Genomic DNA, 24,748 nt, shown 5'->3' on the forward strand with positions numbered 1-24,748 from the left:
GCGGCGTTGCGCCGCTCAACAGACGCGGGGTGTGTGAGACACACTTTCGAATTTTCAAGAACAGGTTTCAAATTATTTATTTTCCCTTGAATGACTGCATTTTTTTTATTTTCTAAAATAAAATAAATGCAGTCGTTTAAAGGGTTATTTTCCAGTTTTTAGTGTACCTCGAAGTGCCGATAGATACGGGATGCCTTAGTGATTAAAAAGTGAGTGGTTTTCTTTTCTTGCTCCTCATTATTTTTTAGATTGCAAATGCACTAATCTCTCTGTTATTCCAATTAGTGCGTAAAAATGTTAATATGTTGGCTCGAGAAATTATAACTAAACCCTGAACGAAATTGTTTTTAAACCAATTTTATGTTTTTAGTAATAAATATTTGTTTGTCTCTTAAAACAATAAAATAACCTCTTCAACTTCTAGCATATAATATTGAAATTAATTGACCATCTGAAGAGTAAAAGAACAAAATTAAGAGTAAGCAAGTAACGAAATAGAACAAATTAATAAAATCATACAACAATAACCTAATTCGACTGAACTGCTTTCATTTATTATCCAGTGAAAACAATTGCTCAATACCAACTTCGATTAATCAAACAAACAATAGAGTAAAGAAATGTTTTATATCGAACAAATTGCTTTCAGCTTACGAATGAATAAAATATTTAATACCGTCGTAACGAGCATGGGCGATTTCGTACTTCTATAATTAATTTGGTTTGTCTTTTACTCCATATGCTTTGATAAAATGTTCGTATACGAATGCTTTTTAAATTGAATGTTTGGAAACCTTTAAGTAATGCGACTTTTTCTGTGTATAACTAAAATACTTATTTAAACCATACGTAAAAACGAAATACTTGATATATTGTTCTGCGCATTCTGACAAAATAGCATGCTACATTTGGCAATATAGCAAATGTTTTGAAGTTGGAATGCCAAAATAGGTACATAAAATTTGTATACATATGTACATTTCTGGGTTTGTTTTAATGATATTTTTTCTTACATTACTATTATAGTGATTGATCATGCTAGGAAAAATAATAATTACCTACTGAATTCATACTTTTTGGTACTATGTGTTACCATGGGAATAAAATTATTTCAGTCAAAGGTTCTTAATTAATTGAGCCTTAAAAAGGCGTTGATTAAAGGGTATTGGGTAATCGGTATCTATAAAAATCTACTGGGCAATTTACTAAAGAATTAAAGAAACAATATGAATGCACCTGAGTTCTTCAATAAAGGAAAAATTAAATCCTATTCGGATAATATAAGTTTACTGACGGAAACTGGAGCTTGAACTAACTGCACAATTTGAGAATAAATTCACAAACTGGCGCGATGAAGTTCGTGAAAAATCGAGGCTTGAAAAGCCTTTTACTACATTCAGTGTATTTAATCAAAACTTTCTAATCTACTATTACATAGATCAGTTTGACTATATCTCGAAAAGCACATTCCTTACAATAAAGGTAAAAACATCTCATTTGTCATAAAGAATTTTTAAAAAAAATCCCGTCTCTCCACTACCCTTTTAGGATCTCAAATTTCTGTATCAGTTTCGTGAGCATTTGTTTTTTTCGATTAACTGTTTATTATAGAACAATCTTCTCTGCCTGACAAGAAATCCGGCCTCAGCCGGTTTCCTTCACCAGCGAGTGTAGTATGCGCATATAAACATAAAAGTCCCTTGGTCCACAGGGGCGTTCGAACCTACGACCTCAGGGATGAGAGTCGTATGCTTATACCATGGCCACACTGCTCCCTTTCATAGAGAATACCGTAACATTTATGTTATTTATTATATTTTAATCAAGTCAAGTCAAATCACTTTATTCATATAGATAAACAAGTACACTTATGAACGTCAGAAAAGAAGTTAAATTAATTGTAAATTTACACTTACTACCAGTTCGCAAGTCAAGAGCGTAGAGCGGGCAAGAAGAACTGGCAAGATTGTTGTGATTATATAACATAGTTAAGCTTTATATAACAAATGATTAGGGGGATATACGACTGACACGTCTGTTTGTCCATAGATAAGTAGGTGACCAGCCCCTTTGATCATACCAACCTAAACTAATTGTTTCGCCTGAGATCAAACCCGTGATCCCTCACTTTATCGGTCTAAAGCAGTCATTCTGACGTTTGATATAATAAAGGCATCGAAAATAGAAACCATATCAAAAGAAATAAAAAATCATATAGTAATAGGATTTATTTGTCAAAGGATCTTCGCCCTTGAGACGTAAGATTCGTAAGAAGGCTGTAAATCAAAATAAATCCAATTATAGGCGCCTACGCTGAGCGTACCAACTTATTGGATATCCGTATATCATTTTATGTATCCATGGGAAACCAGATTTTCGATGAGAAATGTTTTACAATATCGACCTTATTTATAGAGTAAGTCGGTGCTTAGGATCATATGAAAACAGCGGAAAGTGGCGTTTTAAGGCACTTTTAGGTCTGGGATTAATATGTGATCAGCCTCGTCGTTGAATTTTTGCTTAAAGCATGCTGTCCTCAGGATGTTTTTCTCCACCAGCACTTCACATTTCCGACGACCTCATGAGTCGCATCTTCTAACCATGACAACACTGCTCTCTCTCATTAAGAATATCCTAATATCATTTATATAATTGTCATTAATATATTATATTGGTAAGCCGGCACTATCTGCACCATTTCGCAACCAATACGACTTACGGTCCTCCATAATAAATTATACTTAATCTAAAAAATCCGCAGCAGTGTTGGTAGTGGCTTCAGCGTGCGAATCTCATCCTTGAGGTGGTAGGTTCGATCCCTGGCTGTGCACCAATGGACTTTCTTACTATGTGCGCATTTAACATTCGCTCGAACGTGAAGGAAAACATCGAGAGGAAACCGGCTTGTCTTAGACCCAAAAAGTCAACGGCATCCGTCAGGCACAGAAGGGTGATCACATACTTGCCTTTTGATTATCAAATGATCATGAATCATATACAGACATCTGAGGCCCAGACCTTGGAAGGTTGTAGCGCCATTGATTTATTTTTTTATTAAAAAATCCAAAATACCGAAACAATCATTCGTCTTCGCATTAGAAAGCCGTTGTTCATATAGATTTACCGTATCATATGACTCCGAAGTACTTCGGAGCATTTTGAATAATATAAAGAAACGTTAAACCGAAGTCAATAAGTTAAACTTTGTAAGGTAAGCGTCACAAGGAAATGGCGTCTATACCCAAAACAGCTACGTAGGTAGGAAGGCGGTGTACGACTGGTCACAGTACTTTTCGTACTTTGAAAAATAATAATGACATAACATATTACATTGGGTATATTTTATATACTATGTACTCTACTGGGCAAGATATAGAGATAGTATGAATGAAATTCCGTAAGATGTTTAGATACTTATCTCATGTTAAAAACACCTTAAAAAGTTAATATTTATAAATTTACTGATAAAACTAGTAATACAATGCATAACGCACTTTAAAATTATCCACATACTCTCATCAAATCAAACTAAAAGCGTATGCAGCTGATCCGGAATAATCCGGTTATATCCGGTTCGTGCCAGTAATATCCGATTTGAACCAAATGAATGCGTACCTGTCTATTGTTATTAGTTATTGATTTAAAAGATACGTATCTAAATGGACGATTGATTGATTTTTACGGCATTGTTTGAGTTGTTTTGTTCCGTTTATTCTAAATTATTGTTATTGTCATTTTTGATTGGAGTTAACAATATATTTCGTGTTGATTGTTTGTGATTAATGGCATTCATAAATTTTTTCATGAAAACTAAAACATCAATTATTCATATAAATGAACGCTAATTATAAAATAATGCTTTATTAGGCTGTGTTTAGGGTATTTTAGTTGGAGTCGGTATATTTTCACGCATAATTTATAACTACATTAATATAATATACCGTTGCGTTTGAAATTGCTCTTTACATTTTCTCAAAATTGTGGGATAAATAACAATAATCGGGCTGTACGGAAGTATGATTTTATAACTTTGAATTAATATAATAAGTCTATTTAGCAAAAGAACGAAATGCCCGGAGAAAGCTTTGCGTTCATGCATTTTGATTATAGTTCTTTGGCAACTGATAATAAATACTTCGGAAAGTCCGCGCGAATAATGTATACGGAGAACGAACCACCTCATATATTGTTCCGCGCCTTGTTAGTTTTTTACCCTCAAATCTCAAAACAACACCCGAAAATTGCAAGGATACCCTTTAAAGGTATTTTTGGCCAACCTGGGATGTAATATTATGTATAAGGTATAAACAATTTTTGTATTGTAAAGTTTTCGTTTAGTTTTTTGTATTGCTTGTAATTTATTTTTACTTCTTCAGTTTATGAGGAATTTAAAGAAATTTGTACTGTGGTGTAGCCTCTGAGGTCTCAAAAACATTACGCTAGTGTGGAACTAAACCAATAATCAACGGCTATACGATGGAAAATTGATATGAAACTATATCTAGGCATAAACCATACAAGCAAGGCATTTCAATTTGCGACATTTTTGTGTCGACCTTGTGCCGTCCAAATTGTTCGCCAAATATTCTTTAAGCAACTTACTGCCCCAAGTTGTATTTTATAGCGTAACTTTTATAGTTTCAGAGTTTAGGGACAGATGGAAAAGTTATGTAATTTATGTTGAGATTCCAAAGACAACTATATTTAAATTTATCTTATCTGTTCCATCGATTGCTTTTTGCTTCAGGCATACTCAGAAGTAAAAATCTGTAGGCAATCACAGTTCACAAATTCTTTTTGTAAACTGTAATTCTAAAATGATTGTATCAAACTAAGGGTCTGTTTCACAATGTATGGATAAAGTACCAAATAGCTATGCAACACATAAATTATTTGGAAGATAAATTGTGCTAGATAATTGTGCACTTCATCAGACTCATAGCTTATGATGGACTTTATGTGACGAATAGCGCTATCTGACAGTCGTGAAACGCAACAATAGTGTTTATCCTACCAATAAGTAATAAATAGCTAATTTGGAACTTATCCGTACATTGTGAAACAGACCCTTAGAATGCAAAATCTTACTGTAAATTTTTGCCGAAGATATTAGAGTTCTATACTGCCAACACTTGATGAAGCTACTGAATGTAAGGTGTGGATAGGTTTGCACGCATAGGATTGTGTACAGACACTATGCCAGAGAACAGGCTTTAATAAATATCTTCGTGCACCTATACACCTAGCATGAGCTGTTGATAGTTAAAAAAATTTAATCGCTTGTTGCAAACAAACAAGAACGGTTATGTAGCCTGCGCTACGAAAAGCTACGCGCCCTACGCTACTGCGTAGCATGCTTAACTTGTGTTACCTATTAATATTGATTTAATTAAACTCTATCTAATATTAAATTCATGTCCCACTGTGTGCTCGAGTCGGAGTAGGGAATATAATATAAAACTAGCTGCGGCACATGCGCACGAGCATACTCTTATGAATTTAGTTAATTGAGTGTTTAAATTCATATCCTTCATCTAACCTTTATTACATGTATGACATTATGACTTCATATCCATAAGTACTCGTATTTTAAGGGCCGTATACGGTATCCGCAGAAAGGCTCAATGTGGCTTAATAGTGCCACCCATATCAGCCTGTAATTGGGTCTACGCCTATTAATTTTACTGAAATAGTCTTTTTACATGTGTAAGTTAAGGTGCATATCTGTTTGCTGTTCTTTGTGAGTATGTATAACTCTCAATTTAATAACGTAGATGGGTCGTTCTTCTTTTAAACCTACAATTTGATAAAGCTTTAGCTCAATTTAGAAAATAAAAATATAAAGCTTTCTTGTCAGTTTATATATATATATTCTGATAGCAGAATTTATATTCTATTGGAAGCATTTGTTAGCCGACATTTTTACAGATTTAATTATATTAATTAATTAACAGATATCGGTGTGCCCTTTTTTTGGCAAGGGCCTCCTGCAAAACCCGCTATTTCTGTCTGCACTGCGCCACTCTCTGCCATGTACCTGCTGTTTTTCTTCTAAATTGTCTTCCTCTTTTGCGTATATTCTAACTTGAGCCATGCCATGATATGAAAATAACCCATATAATTATATAATTTCGGTTATAATTTCTATAATAAAATAAAATAAGTGGGAAATTAATTCTTCAGCTAAATCCAATTAAAATATTGTAACTAAAAAAAATACTTATTCTTCGTAACTGTCACATTCTTAGACAGGTGAGCAATGTAATAACAATGTGGTTATGAAGAAAATATAATATTGACATAACTAATATTGTTATATGTAATATTAAAATTTGTCGTACTCGACATCAAAATCTGTCAGGTATCTAGGTCGTCTATCACAAGTACGTGCTAGTTAGTGTGTATGGATTTTTGGGGAAAAATTTTGTTCGTTGCCACTATAAACATTTTTTAATGGTCTTTTAGAATTCCCAAATCTCATATAAGTTATCAAATACAAACTAAGAAAGTCAAGTTTTAATCTATAATAACATAATAAATTCCTTTTTCTACACAATTAAAAAAAACTATTGAATTGGTATGTCCTATTTTCCGTTTACCTTGAAGTAAACATATACGACTATTAGTAATAATATATAATGTAAAACTGCTTGCTTAGTTATGTTTGAATGAAGTGTTGACTCAGCCCTGCGATTCTGTAACTCACTTTTCGAACTCACACAGCGGTTTTCGCATCGGCGGTCGCTCTGAAATCAGTCGTGAAGCAGTCATTTTATGATTTGGCATTCTGATAAACAATAAACTACAAGCTCCCACCTTTTCAGGAAAAAAAACCATTTAACATAGAGGTCGCTTCTGAGTATCGCCTGTAAAAGGCGTATAACTTGTCGAATAACTCATATCACCAAAAAATTTGAAGGTGAAATTTGTGCACCAAGTCTCATTTGCAGCTGCGATGAATACGTACTTGTACCTATTCTCTGTATTAAGGTTCGTACTCAATCAACGACTTGAGCGAGCATGTCACAAAATCACATTTATATATAAGGATGTAATAACTCGAGTGGCTGAGCTATAGCGGCCCGATGGGACCGTCAATTAATAAATGGCATTTGGCAGCCTTCGTCGTGAGTCGCAATGCGACAACATAACTGTCTTTTATACGCCAAATACACTTATTTCATATTCTAGTCGTTATAATAGTAAGTTTCCAGCTACATATATCCATGTTATAAAAGAAAACACTTAAACAATATACATTGCCAAAACAGATTACATTGTTAAACAAAAAAAGGAAACTAAAACTTGTGGAAAATGTGTACATCTTCATAAATTTGATTTTTAGCTAAAATCCGAAACATTTGCGAATTACGCAGATACATATATAATTCGTACAAGGCACATGGAACAATTGTCGCATACGTAAGAGGGATTCTTAGATAAATTAAGGACAGCAAATAAGGGCTATCTATCCGCCCATTAAGTTGTCTTCTTATTAGTGTTTTCTAGAAACACAAGAGATTCTTCGTTAATTCCACGTTCTATAACTGCATAAACGTAACATGATTGAAAATTTTACAATTCAGTGTTTAATTACTATAGAAACAATCCTGTTAATTGCTAGAATGAAACCGTAACCATTCAAAGCTACTTAGAATTTATCCCTTAAAGTTTGCTTAATATTACTCTAACTTTGTAATTAAAGCAAAGAATGTTCTTAAATACATTTGTATACTAACGCTCTCGAATACCCCTTACTACGAATTCGCTGCGTAGCCGCCGCACCGTTGCCGTTGCATACATGCCTGCCATGAGTCTATCACTTGTATGTACAATAATTGGCTTTTCAATAGATAAACACCGTGGCTGATTTGAGACCATTGCTATTATTGGACTACTAGATGAAGTAACAACACGTGAAAAGAATAATCAAGTACTACATAATTACTAAAGGACTTCTATAGTCCTATTAGAGACACCAGCCTCTCACAAAGACAGGTCAATATCTGTATTATGAAGAGGGAAATAAACTTTATTACTATTATAACAAATATATGTAACTATTTTTTATATGAAAATTCATCCATCAAATTTTATTGAAAAGAAGTATGTTTTATGAAACTCCTCAAACTTCCCTTATAATGAGGGCGAATCGAAAAAGTGCTTACTCAGCGCGGGGATCGCACTTGACCGTTTTTTACAGAAAACACTGATTGTTCCGAAGCTACGATCGATTTCCTCTTTTTGCACCAATGAGGATATTTAAATTGCGCCTTTTTACGTCTCTACCAGCCTAGCAGCGCACTTTTAGATCACTTCATTGGAGAATTTTAGCCTTTTATTTTTTGCACTTTCGGAACATTTAAAATCTTACCTTGTACCTGAATTGTAAAAAGACAAAACGATATAGATCAAGAAAATTAAAATATAATATGGAAATTGAATCAGTTTTAACACTTTTGTTCAAAGACAATTATAATAATAATAATAAATAATATCACTTAAATTTTTTTTTTCATTTTAATTTCCGGAATAAAACCAAATCCAGGGTCCAATCATGCTCATGCTATCTTTAAGAATCGTTTATTTGTAATTTTTTTATTGTACTTACTTATTTGCCAAAGTTTAAACCTTAATAAAAAGCTAACAATTCATAAGATACTCTATCGTAATTTCATATGAATCCCTCTTTTTTTTAAATATTCTACAGTCTATGTTCATCATTGATAACGTAGGGTTCTAAAGGTTAATTAGTAAGTTAGCCTATTCAATGCAAACAAATAATTAAATCTTTCCTCTTATATTAGATAGCTTCATCAAAACCTCATTAAAAAGGAGATTGTGTACAGGGCCGCGCCGACCCCCGGCAGCGCCTGTGTGCGAAACCCATGAAGCGCCTCCTATTTTTGAAGTTATACTTCTTTAGGCGCGTTATGAAAAATTTATGAGAGTGAAATTTTACGATTGCGCGCGCACCGTGACACAAAGTTGTTAGTGTGATTATTGCGTGCGCGAGCGAGATGGGAATAAGACAATCTACAAGTAAAAAGAAATAGAATATGCGTGAAGTTAGCAGCTATGCCAAGTATTTTGAATGACCATAATGAAATTTACCTTTTAAACAAATAAAGGAGTTTTAATTATTTTTTCAAAGAAATTTAGCAATGTTTTTTCACAAAGACCTATTGTTACTTAGTTAAAAGATTATGAAACATACCAAGTAATTAAATTGAATTAATAATATAATAAAATAATAATAATAATTGTTATTAATATTAATTAATAATTGAATAATATACTAAATATTAAATACTATTCAATTGTTTACCTTAAATATTAATTATTAATTAATTATATTTAAAAAAAATAAAGAAAGCCAAAGAAGTATAACTTCTTACGCGCGTACATAAGTACACGCACCCTTTTTTTTATTTTTTATAGGGGGACAAACAAGCCTGCGGGACGGCCAAAACGGGCAGTCATCGCAGCCCATAGTCATTTTTAGTGGGTGTGTTGCTGGCCTTTGAGCCTTATTTGAGGTTTTCGGCCTATTTTCACGAATCGTCAAGTTACAATGTATTTTTTATTATTTGTTATTCTGACCTAAAATAAAAAAAAAATGTTCTTTAGTTTAATATAATTACTTAAATAATATTTTCTTAAGTAGGTCCGTCCGCTTGCTAATTGTCGTGAAAAATACCAAAAACGCGAATTAAATTGTTACATACTTTATTTATGATGTTATATCTGTTTTTATGGTCAGATTTATGAGATATTTTTTTAATAAATCCCATCATATTAAACGTATGGCTTACTTAAACTATGGGTAGCGCACAGTAGGTAAAAAGCGCTGGGATTTAAATCCAGCAATATTCTTACCGCGCAAATTTGAGCCACTATCATATATAGGCTTGTCCCCTTAAATTGTTTATGTCCAAATTAATTTTAGTTTTTCTATTTTAAATGACGTTACTCCAGCGCCAGTTGCATCTATAATTGGACAGAAAGCAAGGAAATGCTCTCTTATTTCCAACTTTATAGTTTCCATGTTAAAATTGACAAACCTTATTATCATACTAATTTGCTCTTCGTGTGTAACGTCAGGAGTACAATCCAGTATTATTGAAAAATATTTATTAATTCGACATAAATTTAAAATAAAATGTTGAATTTGGTTATCGAGTATAAAAATTAGTTCATTTTGGATTTTATTAAGATATGTCGGCATATGATTGAAATCATAAGATAAACACACTCAAAAAACACGGCGCAGCGGCCTTTCTTTTGATTCGCTAAACTCTGAGTAATTAACGTAAACTAAAACCCAAAGCGTAAAATGACACTTCAAACGTACGTAAGAATATTGTAGTGTAACATAAATAATTTCGGTGGCGGCGCCCTCATTGTCTTAGCGCCTGTGTGCACCGCACACTTCGCACACATGGGCGGCGCGGCCCTGATTGTGTATCGGAAACTTAACCCAGATAAGATTTGATCTCGACCTTGGCGCGATGCTAATCAGGTTATCATGAGTGGGTCACGACACTTTTAGTGGTTGTCTTAAGATCTCATAGACCCTTTAAGTTTTAAATTATTAACTGAAACAGTTTTTTCATTATTTCTTTCGCGTTCTAGGCGATACGATTCTGTTAGCGCATCATTAATATTTTTCACATTTTGTATAATCTTATATAGATCTTCTTCTAATGTTATACTAATTATTATTTTTTTTACTAGTGTAATACACAATTAGTTTAAAAGCTAGCCTAACGATTGTATTACTTGTTAGTATATTTTCTCCATTAATTAATGAGAAATAAATATCTTAAATCTAATTACGTCCTAAAATGTTAATCATATCACAAACTTATATAAAGTTAAGTAAAACAGGCAGATCTTATGAATCTTATTAAATAAATTTATCATTAAATTTATAAAAGTTATATTAATTATCCTTATTTAGGAAAACTGATGAAAAATTTTGGAGTGACATTAAAGGAAACTAATTTTTGTTCGGTAAATATTTTTCAAGGCTACCCAAATTACATAAATATAATAAAAAATAATTAAGAAAGCTATTTATATCATGAATTTAATTTATGTGTTTAATTTATACTTTAAGTCTTCAATACGCCAGTAGCATTCCAATATTTCATTTTTATAATTCTATAAATTTGCTCAAGAATAAAAGTGAGAACCTTCCAGCTAAATACGTATATAGCTAAAGAAACGTCATTATTATGAATTGTATGAATAACATCATCCGTTTAGGAAACGTTTTGTTACAGATTTATCGGACGTAAACTTGGTACCGCACTGCGTCACATCTAGTGTTGTGCTAACGTATCGATAATTTGTATATCTGATACGATAATTGGTGATATAATCCACAGAACACTACGCATCGTTATCATAGATTTATTTGCTATGATTTGCAGGTTAGACAAAACAAGCCAACAGTGCGCTATTTTTACTAACATTACCTAAGGGTAATATTGACAGGTGATGCTAATGGTGACTTCTATATCTCAAATCATCACAGTAATAGCAAATGTAACGTGTTACCGAAGCAAAGAAATGCATTCTTTTACGCATTATTATGAAGAGACAGTTTTCAGTTAATCTTTCTGGTAAATAGGTACGTCACTAGTAGCTGTAACAAAGTTCATTTTTAGCTCGTCAACCCCAGAGCTCTTTACGACTCAAGGGATCACTGTCAAATTTTATTGCCATAAACAAATTTTTCTATATTTTCCCTCTGGCAATATTTTACGCCATTTATTAAAATATCAAATAGTGGTAATATTCTTTGAAACACTAATAATTGTGGAGTAACTTTTATCGTTAAGTAATCAGGCAACCTAAGAGATAAAGTGAAGTTTACATAATATACTACTAGCTTCTATAGCTATGTATGTAGTAATAACATAATAGATAATCTAACCGATCTATGATCGTGATATTAGTAATTTATAATAAGAAGTTCCTTGAAACATTTACAAAATATACACACACTTAAAATAAATTAATAATAGCCGTTTCCCGCCTGCTTTGCTGGGCGAATTAAAATAGGAATTTATAAATAAAATTTTATGTTTCATTATTATTATTTTTTTCAAATTTTTATTATTCTTCTTTTTAACTTCCCGCTAAGAAACTTGAAAATTTTCGAAAATCGAGTTTTTAACAGATGTTGACGTTTTGAGGTTCTAGGAAGCCTCCCCGAATGTTTCCGCGGTGAAGTCCGTATGTATAAATTTTCATAAAAGTAAAACAGCAATAAAAAAATGAAGGAACGTTGGAATTTAAAAAATAAATAGCCATAAACCATCTAGGAAAAGTTTCATGTCGATACAAATAGTGGTTTAGTCGTGAAGGAGCCTCAAACGAAGACCATTTTTCTTATATATATTTTTTTTTCAAGGACCTCTTAAAGAGTATAGGCCTACTCCAATTGGCTCCATCTGTCTCTCTTGAGCATTTTTCTCCCAATCTTCTCCACCAACTTCCTTAAGCTCGTCAACTTACTGTGCATCAGAGCAACCTCTCTTTCTTTTACCTGGTGGCCCTTCCCACTTTGTTACCCTCTTTGTCCATCTGCCATTGTTCATGCCATCGGTATGGCCCGCCCATTTCCACTTAAGACTTTTTTGCAATAAAATAGTGCATCAATAACTTATTTCTTTTCTTCTTTTCTTTCTTATTTCTGTACTTCTAATCTTGTCTTTCAGTTTTATCATGATATTATCAGAGACAATTAAATATAACCCTATTCAATACACAAAACAAATATATTTTAAGGAATATAAACCACTAAGTGAATCGTTCTTTGTTTGTCCAGAAATCAAACCCGGGACCTTTATGTTCTACACCATAATAACCACTAGGCCACGGAGACGATCTCAAAGCGTAACATACGAATAAAGCAGTAATTAAACTTGGTAATTCAACAAACACTAACGAAATAGAACTCTCAGTTACCAATTACCTTAACCAATCGAATTTTCCGCTCAGAAATTGCATTTAACATGCAAATTAATGCAATTTCTGTTTGGTTATAATTTCATTTGTGAGCATTATTCGTATGATGGTTTCATTTGAATAAAATGTAACTGTTAGGGCAATGACCTCTCTGTAATGCTGTAATATAATTTGTATGTATCAATATCGTAATATTAATGAATTTCTTATTATGATTTTGCTATCAGCTGTATGTCCAAGTGGTTCAAGTTTAATATATATTACAGCATATAGCTTCCAATCAATAATTGTTTTTTTTATATATTACGCATCCTTACCACCTGTTAGATGACATCCTGATGACAATGGGTGCAGCGATAAATATATAAAAAGATTTAGTTGAACCATAAAATTAGGACAAACACAATGGTGCCATCCTTATAATATGTGCACACAAGAAGGGAAACAAAATTATAATAAAAAAAAGGTTTAACTAAAACAACAATAGAAAAGAAACTTAAAATACATATCATATCATACAAATATCTATATAAGAACTGAAGCGTCGATCAGATTCCTGAGTATTTATATAAGGATAAAGCATATTTACATATATATTTATTCATATCACCCCTTATGGAGCGCACAGGTGCTATTTGTTTATTAGTCTCTACGAGCACGAAAAAATCTGTTCATTTCGTACAAAACTCCCAAGGTCTATTGCAGCATTCCAACGACCGGCACGTTGAATTAAACCGAAACTTCACTAAATATTCACAAAAGCTTGAATACTGGAGAAACCGAGTGTCACTTTAATTTAATATTGTTTTAAATATTCTGTTATACAAAATTTCCAAGGTCTCATTCCAGCGAACGCTACTTTAGATAAAACTTCAGACAATTATGTAATTACAACAGCTTTATAACAAGAGAAAAACGTGAAACTAAGCCTCATTGATTCCGTAGGTACTCAATACAAAAAGTTTTCGATTAAAACTGTTAATTGAAGTTTTGACTGCTTTTTTGAAGGTTCAAATGTGCTTCAGTGGTATATCATAAGAAAAATCTAATATAATTACCAATTAAGGTGATTTAAGATTTAATTTATATTACATTGATTTTTATCTTTTCAGATTGAAAGATGGCTGGGTCGCGTGAAAGGTTGCTATATGACAGAAGATCAGACTTGGACTACGAATATGAACGACGTCGCCGCTATGAGCACCAAATCGAGACTAACCGGCCAGAAAACCGGGTCCGATATGACCGCTATAGAGCGGAGCGTCCTCGCCGAAATGGTTACGTATATGAAGACATTTACTCTGACTTCGACGAAGCGCAGGGTCGCTTATCTCTCTTCCGACCAATCAGACCGGAGTATCTGAACCTCCCTAACGCACATACGAAATACAACTCCCTACCACGAAACTATTACAACGAAAGACGATACAAAAAAGATTATTACGACTTCAGAATCGAGGAACGCCGCCCGCGCGAATCTTATGACTACCAGCGAAAACGCCGTAACGAGTTTGCGTCCAAGCCAAAAAATGTAGCGGTGTGCAAACCACTCCGTTTACCGGAACAAAACGTTCGCTATTGGACCACAGACTTTCCAAAAGAAAAGAAGAGGAAAGATGAAACGAAGAAGATTGTTAAATTCTCAGAAGTATCAGGGTGTCAGAAGATGGTGGTTGATGATCCCATATGTGGGAAGAAAACGGTAGCGGCGAGGGAGTTAGAGGTTTCGTTGGATCAAATGATACAGAATGGATATTTCGAGAAGCATAATATTCCGATACTGAAGGAGAGGAAGGATGAGATAGTGGGCGCAGTGCCAAACGGAAAATGCCTAACGGGGGAACCGCCGAGACCCGTAACGCGCAAGTCAAGACATCTACCTCAGGTATGTTATCTAGTTTGTGATAAACAACCGATGAATTCAAACAGAACGGTAACTATTTCAAATCTCAATTCAGCATAGTTTTTGTTTCGAATTAAAATGTCTAAATGTTCTAATGTAAGCAAGCATTGTATATACCTAATACACTCATTACAAAACGTTTACTCTCCTCAAGCCTCGTTAAACGGGCCTTGCTTTTGGCTAGCTTAGGGCGTGTCAGGGTAATACCTAAAGTGCAATTACTTTATACTGCGATATGCCTTTGACCTAACAACGATTTTTTACCCACGACTGACCATTCGGTCCGGTCCAGAAGCGGAACATAAACAAATTTAATACCCGTGATACCCTACAAGATATAGCCATAATATGTAATAAGGGTTACATACGATTAACCCTGTTCAAGATTGGGATAATGACGTCATTAAGCTAACCATTTTACCCCAACTTGAGCACATACTGACCATTGAATCTTTGCTTTTACACCGTAAACCAGGATTCAGTATATTTTAGTACTCATAACATAAATATCTTTATAAAACCATTGAACACGATGCGGACGCGATGGCGGTGCGATCTTCAGAGCTATCATGAGAGAATATCCTGTATCTTGATTATAAAATTCTTATGGGTCTATTTCACGATGGTACAGAATCTATAACGCTGTAAGAGATCCATCCACAGACGAAAAAATACCTTTATTTACCTAACATACGGATTTTTTGAAGCAAGATTCTCTTCTTCGCAAACTTCATTACTGAAGGTCGTGTTTGTCTTGAAAAGCCCTAAGCGATACATCGACTTCTTGTCTCCACACCACTCTATCCTCAGCTTGTCTCGTGGCATTAGGGATCTTGAGACCCATAATTGTCTTTACCTGGTCAGACCAACGGGTAGGAGATCGACCCCGACTTCTCCTGCCATCACTCCTCCCTACCATTACCAACTTGTCGAGACTCTTTGGTTCTCTGCTGGTAATATATTCAATCTTTCTCTTTGAACCCTTTATCACGATTAATTATCTTAATTTAGTATTAGAACGTATATTTTGATGTGCTTTACACCTTTTTTGGTTTATTAAGTTTCTTTTTACATTCTATACTGTAAAAAGAAATAAATAAACTGACGATTTTTCGAAGAGAGGCGAATGAAATAATATTTTAATAGAACCTTCTTATTAATTCTAAAAATAACTTCTTTTGTAGAGTTGGTTTCAGTAAGAATTGACTTGTCACATCAGAATCTGAAAGCGAAATGATTAATTCAATCTGTTTGTGGCAGATTATTAATTAGGACGTGGCTGGAAACACAGCGATTCTATAAGCTTAAGCGTTGACGTAGAAACGAGTAAAAGTAATTGAAGATATTAAATACTTCAATGATTATATTCAAAGTACGCTAAATTAAGAACGTCGTTCTACTGTATTTAGACTATGTCTCATTGTCAGAAAATGTCAGAAGTCACACCGTAAAATGTTAAATGACGGGTGCGTCACTAAATTTTAGAAAAGTGATAATATGTTGCAGCGCAGGCTAGTTACGAAATACCACATTTCATACATTCATTTGTGACTGATTAGCTTATATTAGTTTTATTAACCCTCCATTCTGGCAAATGGTCAAAGATTTTTGACATCTGAAAAAATAGCTCGAACTTATATGTCAGAATTTTCTTATAAATAAAAGCTAATTGTACTCTTTCGTCTCTTTCTCACCTTTCTCACACATTGAGTTTATGTTGCGATGCAAAGGCTTTGTGCATTATTTAAAACGGTGTAACTGAACGGATTTATTTTTGACGTGACCACGTCTTATAATTCGATGGAGCCGGCTGCACGGACGAAAATACATGACTCATGCGGCGTTACCTCGCTCTGAGGCGTTCCATTAAGGCTTGAAATGCAAGCGAGAGCACTCGTTCCGCGCTCTCGCTTGCACACAAAAATTGACATAATTGTATTTATGCGTACAAATAAATGTAACTTGATCAATTCAATTGTGATTTCCATTTACTTCCTTCTCTATATCCATACAAAATATCTATCTAACAAATTAAATTAATATTTTCTTTTGAAGAATGCAACCATTCCATCAGTATTTTCTTATGACGTTGTCACGTTCAACTATCGTCAGTAAACCGACTTTACAGACAACCGATATTTTTTTAATAATTAATCTTAAACTCGCGAAATGTTCAATTATTTCATAATCTCGTTTAATCATCTTAAAAGGTATCAGTGAAACAATACTATTCTTAAGAATTCGTTTATCTTGTGGCCCCAGTCCGTCAACCAAGTTTCAAGCCAGGGCTTAGCGGTTTTCTTTAGCTTGGAATTATTTCTATAATGCGGATGCGGTCAGATATTTCATAACTTTGTATACCATTTGGCTCAGATTTGCTTTTGTTTTGAGAAAAATTATTAATATTTATAATACAGCAACGTTATTTTCATAATTGTTGTTATTAAATTTTAGTTAAGTGCTAAAGTGTCGAGGGAAGGGATTCGTATGTATATACACACTTAGCGCTTTGGTATTGGTTCAGTATTTAATTTTGAATATCGTAGGTACGTACGTTATATACGTTTTTAGGTCTTCAAGGCCAAAGAACGTATATAAAGGTTACGATCTTCCCTTCTAGCATGAAACATTTTCGACTTTATGTGTTCGATTTCCGGTGAAACAAATTATTTCGGATCACTAAATCGATTCATGAAGCTTAGGGACACCTTGCCGTGCGTGTAAAATTCACGCGATTCTGAGATTTATCACACTTTTAATAACATTAGTCAAAATCGCATTATATATATAAGAACAAAAGCGGTGTCTTCACTAATCTGATTACGTACTTTAAAATCCGTGTGAAGCTCTATGAACATTGTAGATTATGCAATGTTTGCAAATGGGAGAAGTGGTTATTATAATACTAGAAAAATAGTAAATTTCATTCTAATAGTGAATTTTTGAGTTTTTGAGTTCATTCGTTCCTCTATTATCTGATTAATATTGCGGTTCTTAAAGATTTTAACAATTTACAGCATAAATGCCGTACAATAATTATAATATACTATTTACTTACATACTATTTTGACATGGGTAAATAATTACAATGACTACATTTATGATGAGTGTGACATGTGCTCATTACAACGCGACCTTAACCAAAGATTATTAAAATAATCAATTTCACTTAATTTGTTCTGGATTTTAAAGATGGAACTTATTTGAATTGGATATGTGTGTGTCTATGTGTGTTAGAGTGTGTATGATGTAAAACTGTCGTTTGGTCTATCAATTTAATACATTTTCATTGTACTCGTACAAGCCAGTGCTGTACAATTTCAATTCAAGCTTTCTTAGTTTTATAAGCGTGGCGATTTCCTAAATCGTCGGAATTACGTCCCAAGAGTAGGTATAGCCAGTCGCAGGCCCTCTCTTCAATAGTTACGTATTACATTAATTTACCGTACGACATATTTTTATAATAAAAAACCTACGATCCCTAATTAAGATGGTTGGTGCTTTTAATATTACCATAATAAAATACGTAATAAATTATACCACAGGTACCTAATACACCATCATAGATATACCGTATTATGTTGTTTTAGAATGAAAAGCTCAAAGTACTTAGCAAACTAGTGCAATATTAGTTAATTTTCACTATATAAGTTACGACGTTATATTAAACCCAATGAATGCAAATAGAAGCGAGTAACATGTTTGATTTAAGTCAAATGTGGTTTGATAACGTTTCAAATTAATTAAGTTTATATTATATAGCAACAGAGGTAAAAGTAATATGTTATATTATTAAGTTAAGTTTATTAAAAGTAGCTTCAAGTGGTCTTATATAGATAAAATAATAGAAATTTAATTTTGTGCTTAAATTTCAATGCGACTGTAGATCTTAATTCGTGGGTTCGATCCTCGGCTATGTAATGGAGTTTGCTTTCTGTTTGAGCATTTAAGCGTAGGTACGACGAAGAAGTAGTACCGACGACATTGCAATCTATATATTATTTAAAGAAATTAATTATGAGAAATAGTTTAACGTGACCGCCCAAGCAAGATTAATAGTTTAAGTTTTTTTGCCATTGTATATACATCAATTCCGAAAAATCTGATAATACAACAGAATAAAACGTCAAAGTAATAATGCAACAATATTGTCAATAGTCGTTTGGTACTCTAAGGGTCTGTTTCACAATGTATGGATAAAGTACCAAATAGCTATGCAACACATAAATTATTTGGAAGATAAATTGTGCTATTTGACATTCATCGAACTCATAGCTTATGATGGACTTTATGTGACGAATAGCGCTATCTGACAGTCGTGAAACGCAACAATAGTGTTTATCCTACCAATAAGTAATAAATAGCTAATTTAGAACTTATGTAGAACTTATTCGTACATTGTGAAACAAACCCTAAGGGTCTGTTTCACAATGTATGGATAAAGTACCAAATAGCTATGCAACACATAAATTATTTGGAAGATAAATTCTGCTATTTGAAATTCATCGGACTCATAACTTATGATGGACTTTATGTGACGAATAGTGCTATCTGACAGTCGTGAAACGCAATAATAGTGTTTATCCTACCAATAAGTAATAAATAGCTAATTTGGAACTTATGTAGAACTTATCCGTACATTGTGAAACAGACCCTAACTATACCCATGTCTCGATAGGTTTGTCATATTGTAAAGTACGTTCATCAATATGTGAGTTGATGACATCTCGAACGATTACCATACCTACGAGTCACACTCAACACGAACTGTCATTTTCATACAAATTTAATTACTTTCTACATACACACCTGTTATGGTATCTTGACTTAAAGTCCCCATGCTGAGATTTGGAGACGTTATTGAAAGACTGTCAAAGTTCAGGCTTACGTGAGTTGCGAACACACCAAGTTTACATAATCGTATTTATAGGCTTGAGACAAAGTGTAAGTAGTGATCCCCAATGACGAATTTGGTAGAAAATGGTCAAGTGACAAAGCATGAACTAAAATCATTCGTATACTTTAAGCTTTAGTGGGTCACGTCTGTCGAAACCTTATTTTAACTCAAGCCCCATAAACATTGTTCATGTCAAAATTCGCCAAGGCTGGTTTCTATTCTTTTTGGTAGGTATATTAGTTTACTAATCTGTATAGCCAGATAAAAATCTAATAATGCATTCTTTGCAAAAACATTTTTAGACGTAATTTTAAATATCAAACTTTCATCTGAATCAAAAAGTATAATAATTATTATTTAAAACTTTAATTTGTTAATAACATGATTGTCCGTTTGTGTGGTGCTAAAATTCCATCACTGGGCGTAATCTAAGCGCAAGATTGACTTTGAGCGTCTCTGACTAGAAACGTCAGTGATAGATTTTGAAATTCGGGAGTAACTGCTGACTCGTTTCTGAATTTCACTAGTTTCACATACGCATACGGAGCGTTATTCTAGTCTATACAATAAATTTTACCATTGCCTTTAATATGCGATTTCACGTAGGTAGGCAGTCGCCTAATCAGTCGATTATTAAGTGTTAGGAGAAATTACTAATAAAACCAAATATAAAAAATATTCATGTATTTTGACGTGATAACGTCTTTAAAATCGTTTTAGTCGGGTGACATGTTCAGAAACTTGTGTCACACCAAAACCTCACGAGCGCGATCGCAGGTATAACGAGAGAGAGACGGACCGATCTCCCGTCTCATCTCGAGCGCTGCCAGTCATTCCGTGAATGTATGAAGAAAAATGTATATCATAGTCGAATAAGTAAACTTGTCATTTTACACCCGAAATTTATCATCAAAAGTGTGAATAAAACGATAGATGTAATTTAAAATTTGAAAAAATTGTTATCTTCATTAATTCCTTACTTCCCAAAAACTTATATCACCAATAAGACGTTATCACGTAAACATCTCGATCGTAAACCTACTTTACAAACAACCAATATTTTTTTGAATAAGACTAGGTAATTCATTTTAATTACCTTTACTTAAATGAAGATTACCGCACTAGTATTTCTGTTTTTTTTAAACAAATATACTTTTAATATACACTTAAATATTGGACCTTTATGCCTCCCCGCTGTCCCGTTTTACCCCTGCTATGGGGCAAAAAGAGACAGATGACAGTAAAACAGTAAAAAGATATATTTCTGTAATGATGAATCAATCGAGAATTGGCCCAAATATAGTTCGATTGTTGTTTGTTTCATATGTGTTGTTTATTTTGATATAGGCGGTTTGGTTTTCACAGTACAATTGCTAATAGTGAAATTGGACCTTTGTCCCCCGCCCTACCCTACCTATTGTTTGTGTAAAGGCTGTACGTCATTTAATTAATACGTTCCAATAACTATGTCAATATGCATCATTTAATACCACAACAAACAATTTTATATTTGAGCAAATTCATGAAAATTAATTAAAATGTAATTTTCCGCGGGTCATAATTCGATGAAACTTTTTGCTTGAGACTCGTTAACCCTTTTAAAATGGCGGCGGGACTCGACACTTGCAGAATCATTAATTTTAGATACCTAACTGGAAATTGGCAAGGGCTAGAGAGCGATTAACGACAGCCTGCCAATATTCTGACCTAAATTCTGTTTGTTTTAAAAGGGACACGTCTGCCTGATACAGAGATCTATTAAAGTAGATACTTTACCGAAAGCATAATAAACTCAGTTACATCACCTCAAGGTACCTAAAGCTTGTCACGTACGCTACGTGCTCGGGGGCTGATGGATTTTTAAGTAAACACTTGGACTGGCTGTTTCATTTACGACGTTTATAAGGGAGAGTGAAAATCTTTAATGAAAAAACAAGATACAGTATACTAACGTATATATGATACAGCGCCTTTTTTAAATCGAATGTTGCTGTTGGCCTGAAATGTCTTGACAGCAGTTCGGACTGTTTTGGCGAGCGTAGCTCGGCCTGAATGGGTTTTCCCGCGACTACCGCAAGGAGTGCGACTACTCGCATCCTGCGAGATACAGTTTTCTTAGATTTTTTTAAATTTCAGGTAATCGCAGCTTTAGCGGTTTCCCTAGCACCGTTCTCAGCCGGATTGGGTAAAGGATATAGCTCTCCCGCCATCGCATCTCTGCAGGGTCCTGGAAATGCCACCAGACGGGACTTCCAGCTGACGGATCAGCAGGCATCTTGGCTTGCGTCCTTATCTTTTCTTGGTAAGTAGAGTGCTAGGTTTGTGTCGGGTCTATGCACAAACGAATGTGTGTAATTTAATTGTAGCTCGTACGGCGAAGGAAGTCATACCATCTATATTATGCCTCAGTTTTAGCTTATTTATAATTATACTAAAATGTCTTACATAAATTGTATAAATTAATTTCAGGCGCCTTATTTGGTGGTATGGCAGGCGGTGCAGCAATGCGGCACGGGCGGCGCCGCGTGCTCTCACTGGCTGCAGCACCGTGCAGCTTGTCATGGCTGCTCACTGTCCTAGCCACGAGTGTCCGTATGATGTGCATTACTGCCTTTTTGGGCGGGTTTTGCTGTTCCATACTTACAATGCTATCTCAGGTAATTCTAGAATCCTCTTTATAAGTTACTCAGAATTAGTACTATTTCTCTTCTTCTGTCAAAGCTCTGTCGAAAAGAGATTAATTCTTAGTTAAAACAGTGTTAATTAGATTGATTAGGTTTTTATGAATAATATGTAATTATTCATATATTTTTCAGCTTTATATCGCCTTAGTGTAGATCCTTACTAAACATTAATTCAAACGGTTTAAATCCTTACTAAACAATAATTCTTGTCTGTAGACACAGAAATGTGTCTGCCCGTGTACTTGTGAAGTTGCGACAAATTTGCGAAAATCATTTGTATAGATTTCTGAAGATAAATACAGCTGTTCTTAACCAATTAAGTGCCCCTTATTTGTCTATCGAGACGTAAAAGATAAAACGATTCATTTCGCAAGGAACATTCCTTTTACAACTTCATATAAATTTCCCGGCGATGACTTTAAGGAAATTGTAATCTTATTTTCACAGAGATAAAGACTGTATTTGATTACAGATTATATACTAATTTGGCCCAGACCTCGTATCCGTTGTGTTTAACTGTAATGTGGCCATAAATTATTAATTGCCGATTTAAACTTGGAATGCCTAAATGTGTTCTATTTTTAAATTTAGCTAATATTCCTTTTGCTCAATTATAATGTACAATACTAAAGAGCAAGTTTTGACATGTCAACTGCCACAAGAATTTCGATATAACGTCATTTAAAACGACTACGGACATTTAAATTTAAGAATTTCATTTTATTCATCAAGTATAAAAATAACAAACTTGCACACCCTACATCATAATTGATTTTTGTAAAGTTCTACAAACTCCTGAAGTACTGAGACGTCTTGTTGACTAATTTCATAAAATTGCTCCAAAGGAGGATGTTTTACAAGATAAGTTTATTATTTATACAAACGCTTATGAGGCCTGATTATATTCATCCTTCGAAACTTTATAATACCTCCTGTGAGCCTTTTCGACGAAAATTTACTAATTGAAAAGTTTCTTCGTTGCTCCATATATTGTTTAGTAGGATATGTATGGGTTTGTGTGAATATTTCATAAATAATTCTTTGTTTATCTTATAAACTCCCCTTTATAATTAAATTTTGTTGAGCTTGTTGAGCGCGTTTAAAAGACGAGGAGGAATTAATGTGAATCAAAATTTACTAAGAACTTCGTTTTTCAGGTGTACATCAGTGAAATATCAGTACCAGATATTCGTGGCTGTCTTAGCGCCGTATTAAAAGTCGTCGGACACCTCGGAGTACTGTTCAGCTTCACCATTGGAGCCTATTTGGACTGGCAACAATTAGCACTTTGCATATCCGCCGCACCCTTACTTCTATTCTGCACAGTTCTTTATATACCAGAGACGCCAAGCTATCTCGTGCTAATTGGAAAGGACGAAGAAGCGTACAAGAGCCTTTTGTGGTTACGAGGTCCGAACTCGGACGTAGCACAAGAATTAGCCACAATTCGTACTAACGTTCTAGCAAGCAAAAACTTTAGCCAGCGCCAGAGTCAGATGACAAGTAGCCAATTAATTAGTTCTCTAGATGTTAGGACGATGAACCGTCTCCTTGGACCAATTCTAGTGACCTGTGGTCTCATGATGTTTCAACGGTTTTCAGGCGCTCATGCGTTTTCCTTCTACGCTGTCCCAATTTTTAGGAAAACCTTTGGCGGTATGAACCCGCACAGCGCAGCCATCGCTGTATCTTTTGTCCAGTTATTAGCGTCCTGTCTTTCTGGCCTGCTAATTGATACTGTCGGCCGTCTTCCGCTACTTATAGTCAGCTCTGTTCTAATGTCAATGGCCTTGGCTGGTTTTGGAAGCTATGCGTATTATGAGGAGGTTCACCGTAATCAAAGAATTCAGAATGTAATGTTTCATCAAACAGTCGGACAAAATGATTGGATTCCTTTATTGTGTGTTCTGGTTTTCACCATTGCTTTCTCCTTGGGTATGAGTCCCATCTCTTGGCTCTTAATAAGTGAGCTATTTCCTTTAGAATATAGGGCGTTTGGAAGTGCTATGGCGACAGCTTTTAGCTATTTATGTGCTTTTGTTGGTGTCAAAACGTTTGTGGATTTTCAGCAAGCTTTAGGTCTCTATGGGGCGTTTTGGTTGTATGCCTCTATAAGTGTTGGAGGACTTTGTTTTGTGGTTTGCTGTGTGCCGGAAACAAAAGGTAGGGATTTAGACGAAATGGATCCGAATTATGTTCAAAGTTTGTCACCGAAGAGGTAAACAGATATACGGACAGTAGCAATGGTAAGATGGTTTTTGTTTTGTATTCGGAGTGGACACG

At 34.2% G+C, this 24,748-nt stretch overlaps 1 protein-coding gene across 1 annotated transcript; it reads left to right on the plus strand.

Moving 5' to 3' along the window:
* Nucleotides 1-24,748, plus strand: LOC125053333 (facilitated trehalose transporter Tret1-like). The gene is made up of 6 exons (XM_047654654.1): nucleotides 1-64; nucleotides 156-209; nucleotides 14,094-14,866; nucleotides 21,918-22,083; nucleotides 22,251-22,438; nucleotides 23,623-24,748. The coding sequence occupies exons 3-6, from the start codon at nucleotides 14,102-14,104 to the stop codon at nucleotides 24,685-24,687; spliced, it is 2,184 nt and encodes a 727-aa protein (XP_047510610.1). The 5' UTR covers nucleotides 1-64; nucleotides 156-209; nucleotides 14,094-14,101; the 3' UTR covers nucleotides 24,688-24,748.

This window comes from Pieris napi, chromosome 10 (genome assembly GCF_905475465.1).
Source record: "Pieris napi chromosome 10, ilPieNapi1.2, whole genome shotgun sequence".
NCBI lineage: Eukaryota > Metazoa > Arthropoda > Insecta > Lepidoptera > Pieridae > Pieris > Pieris napi.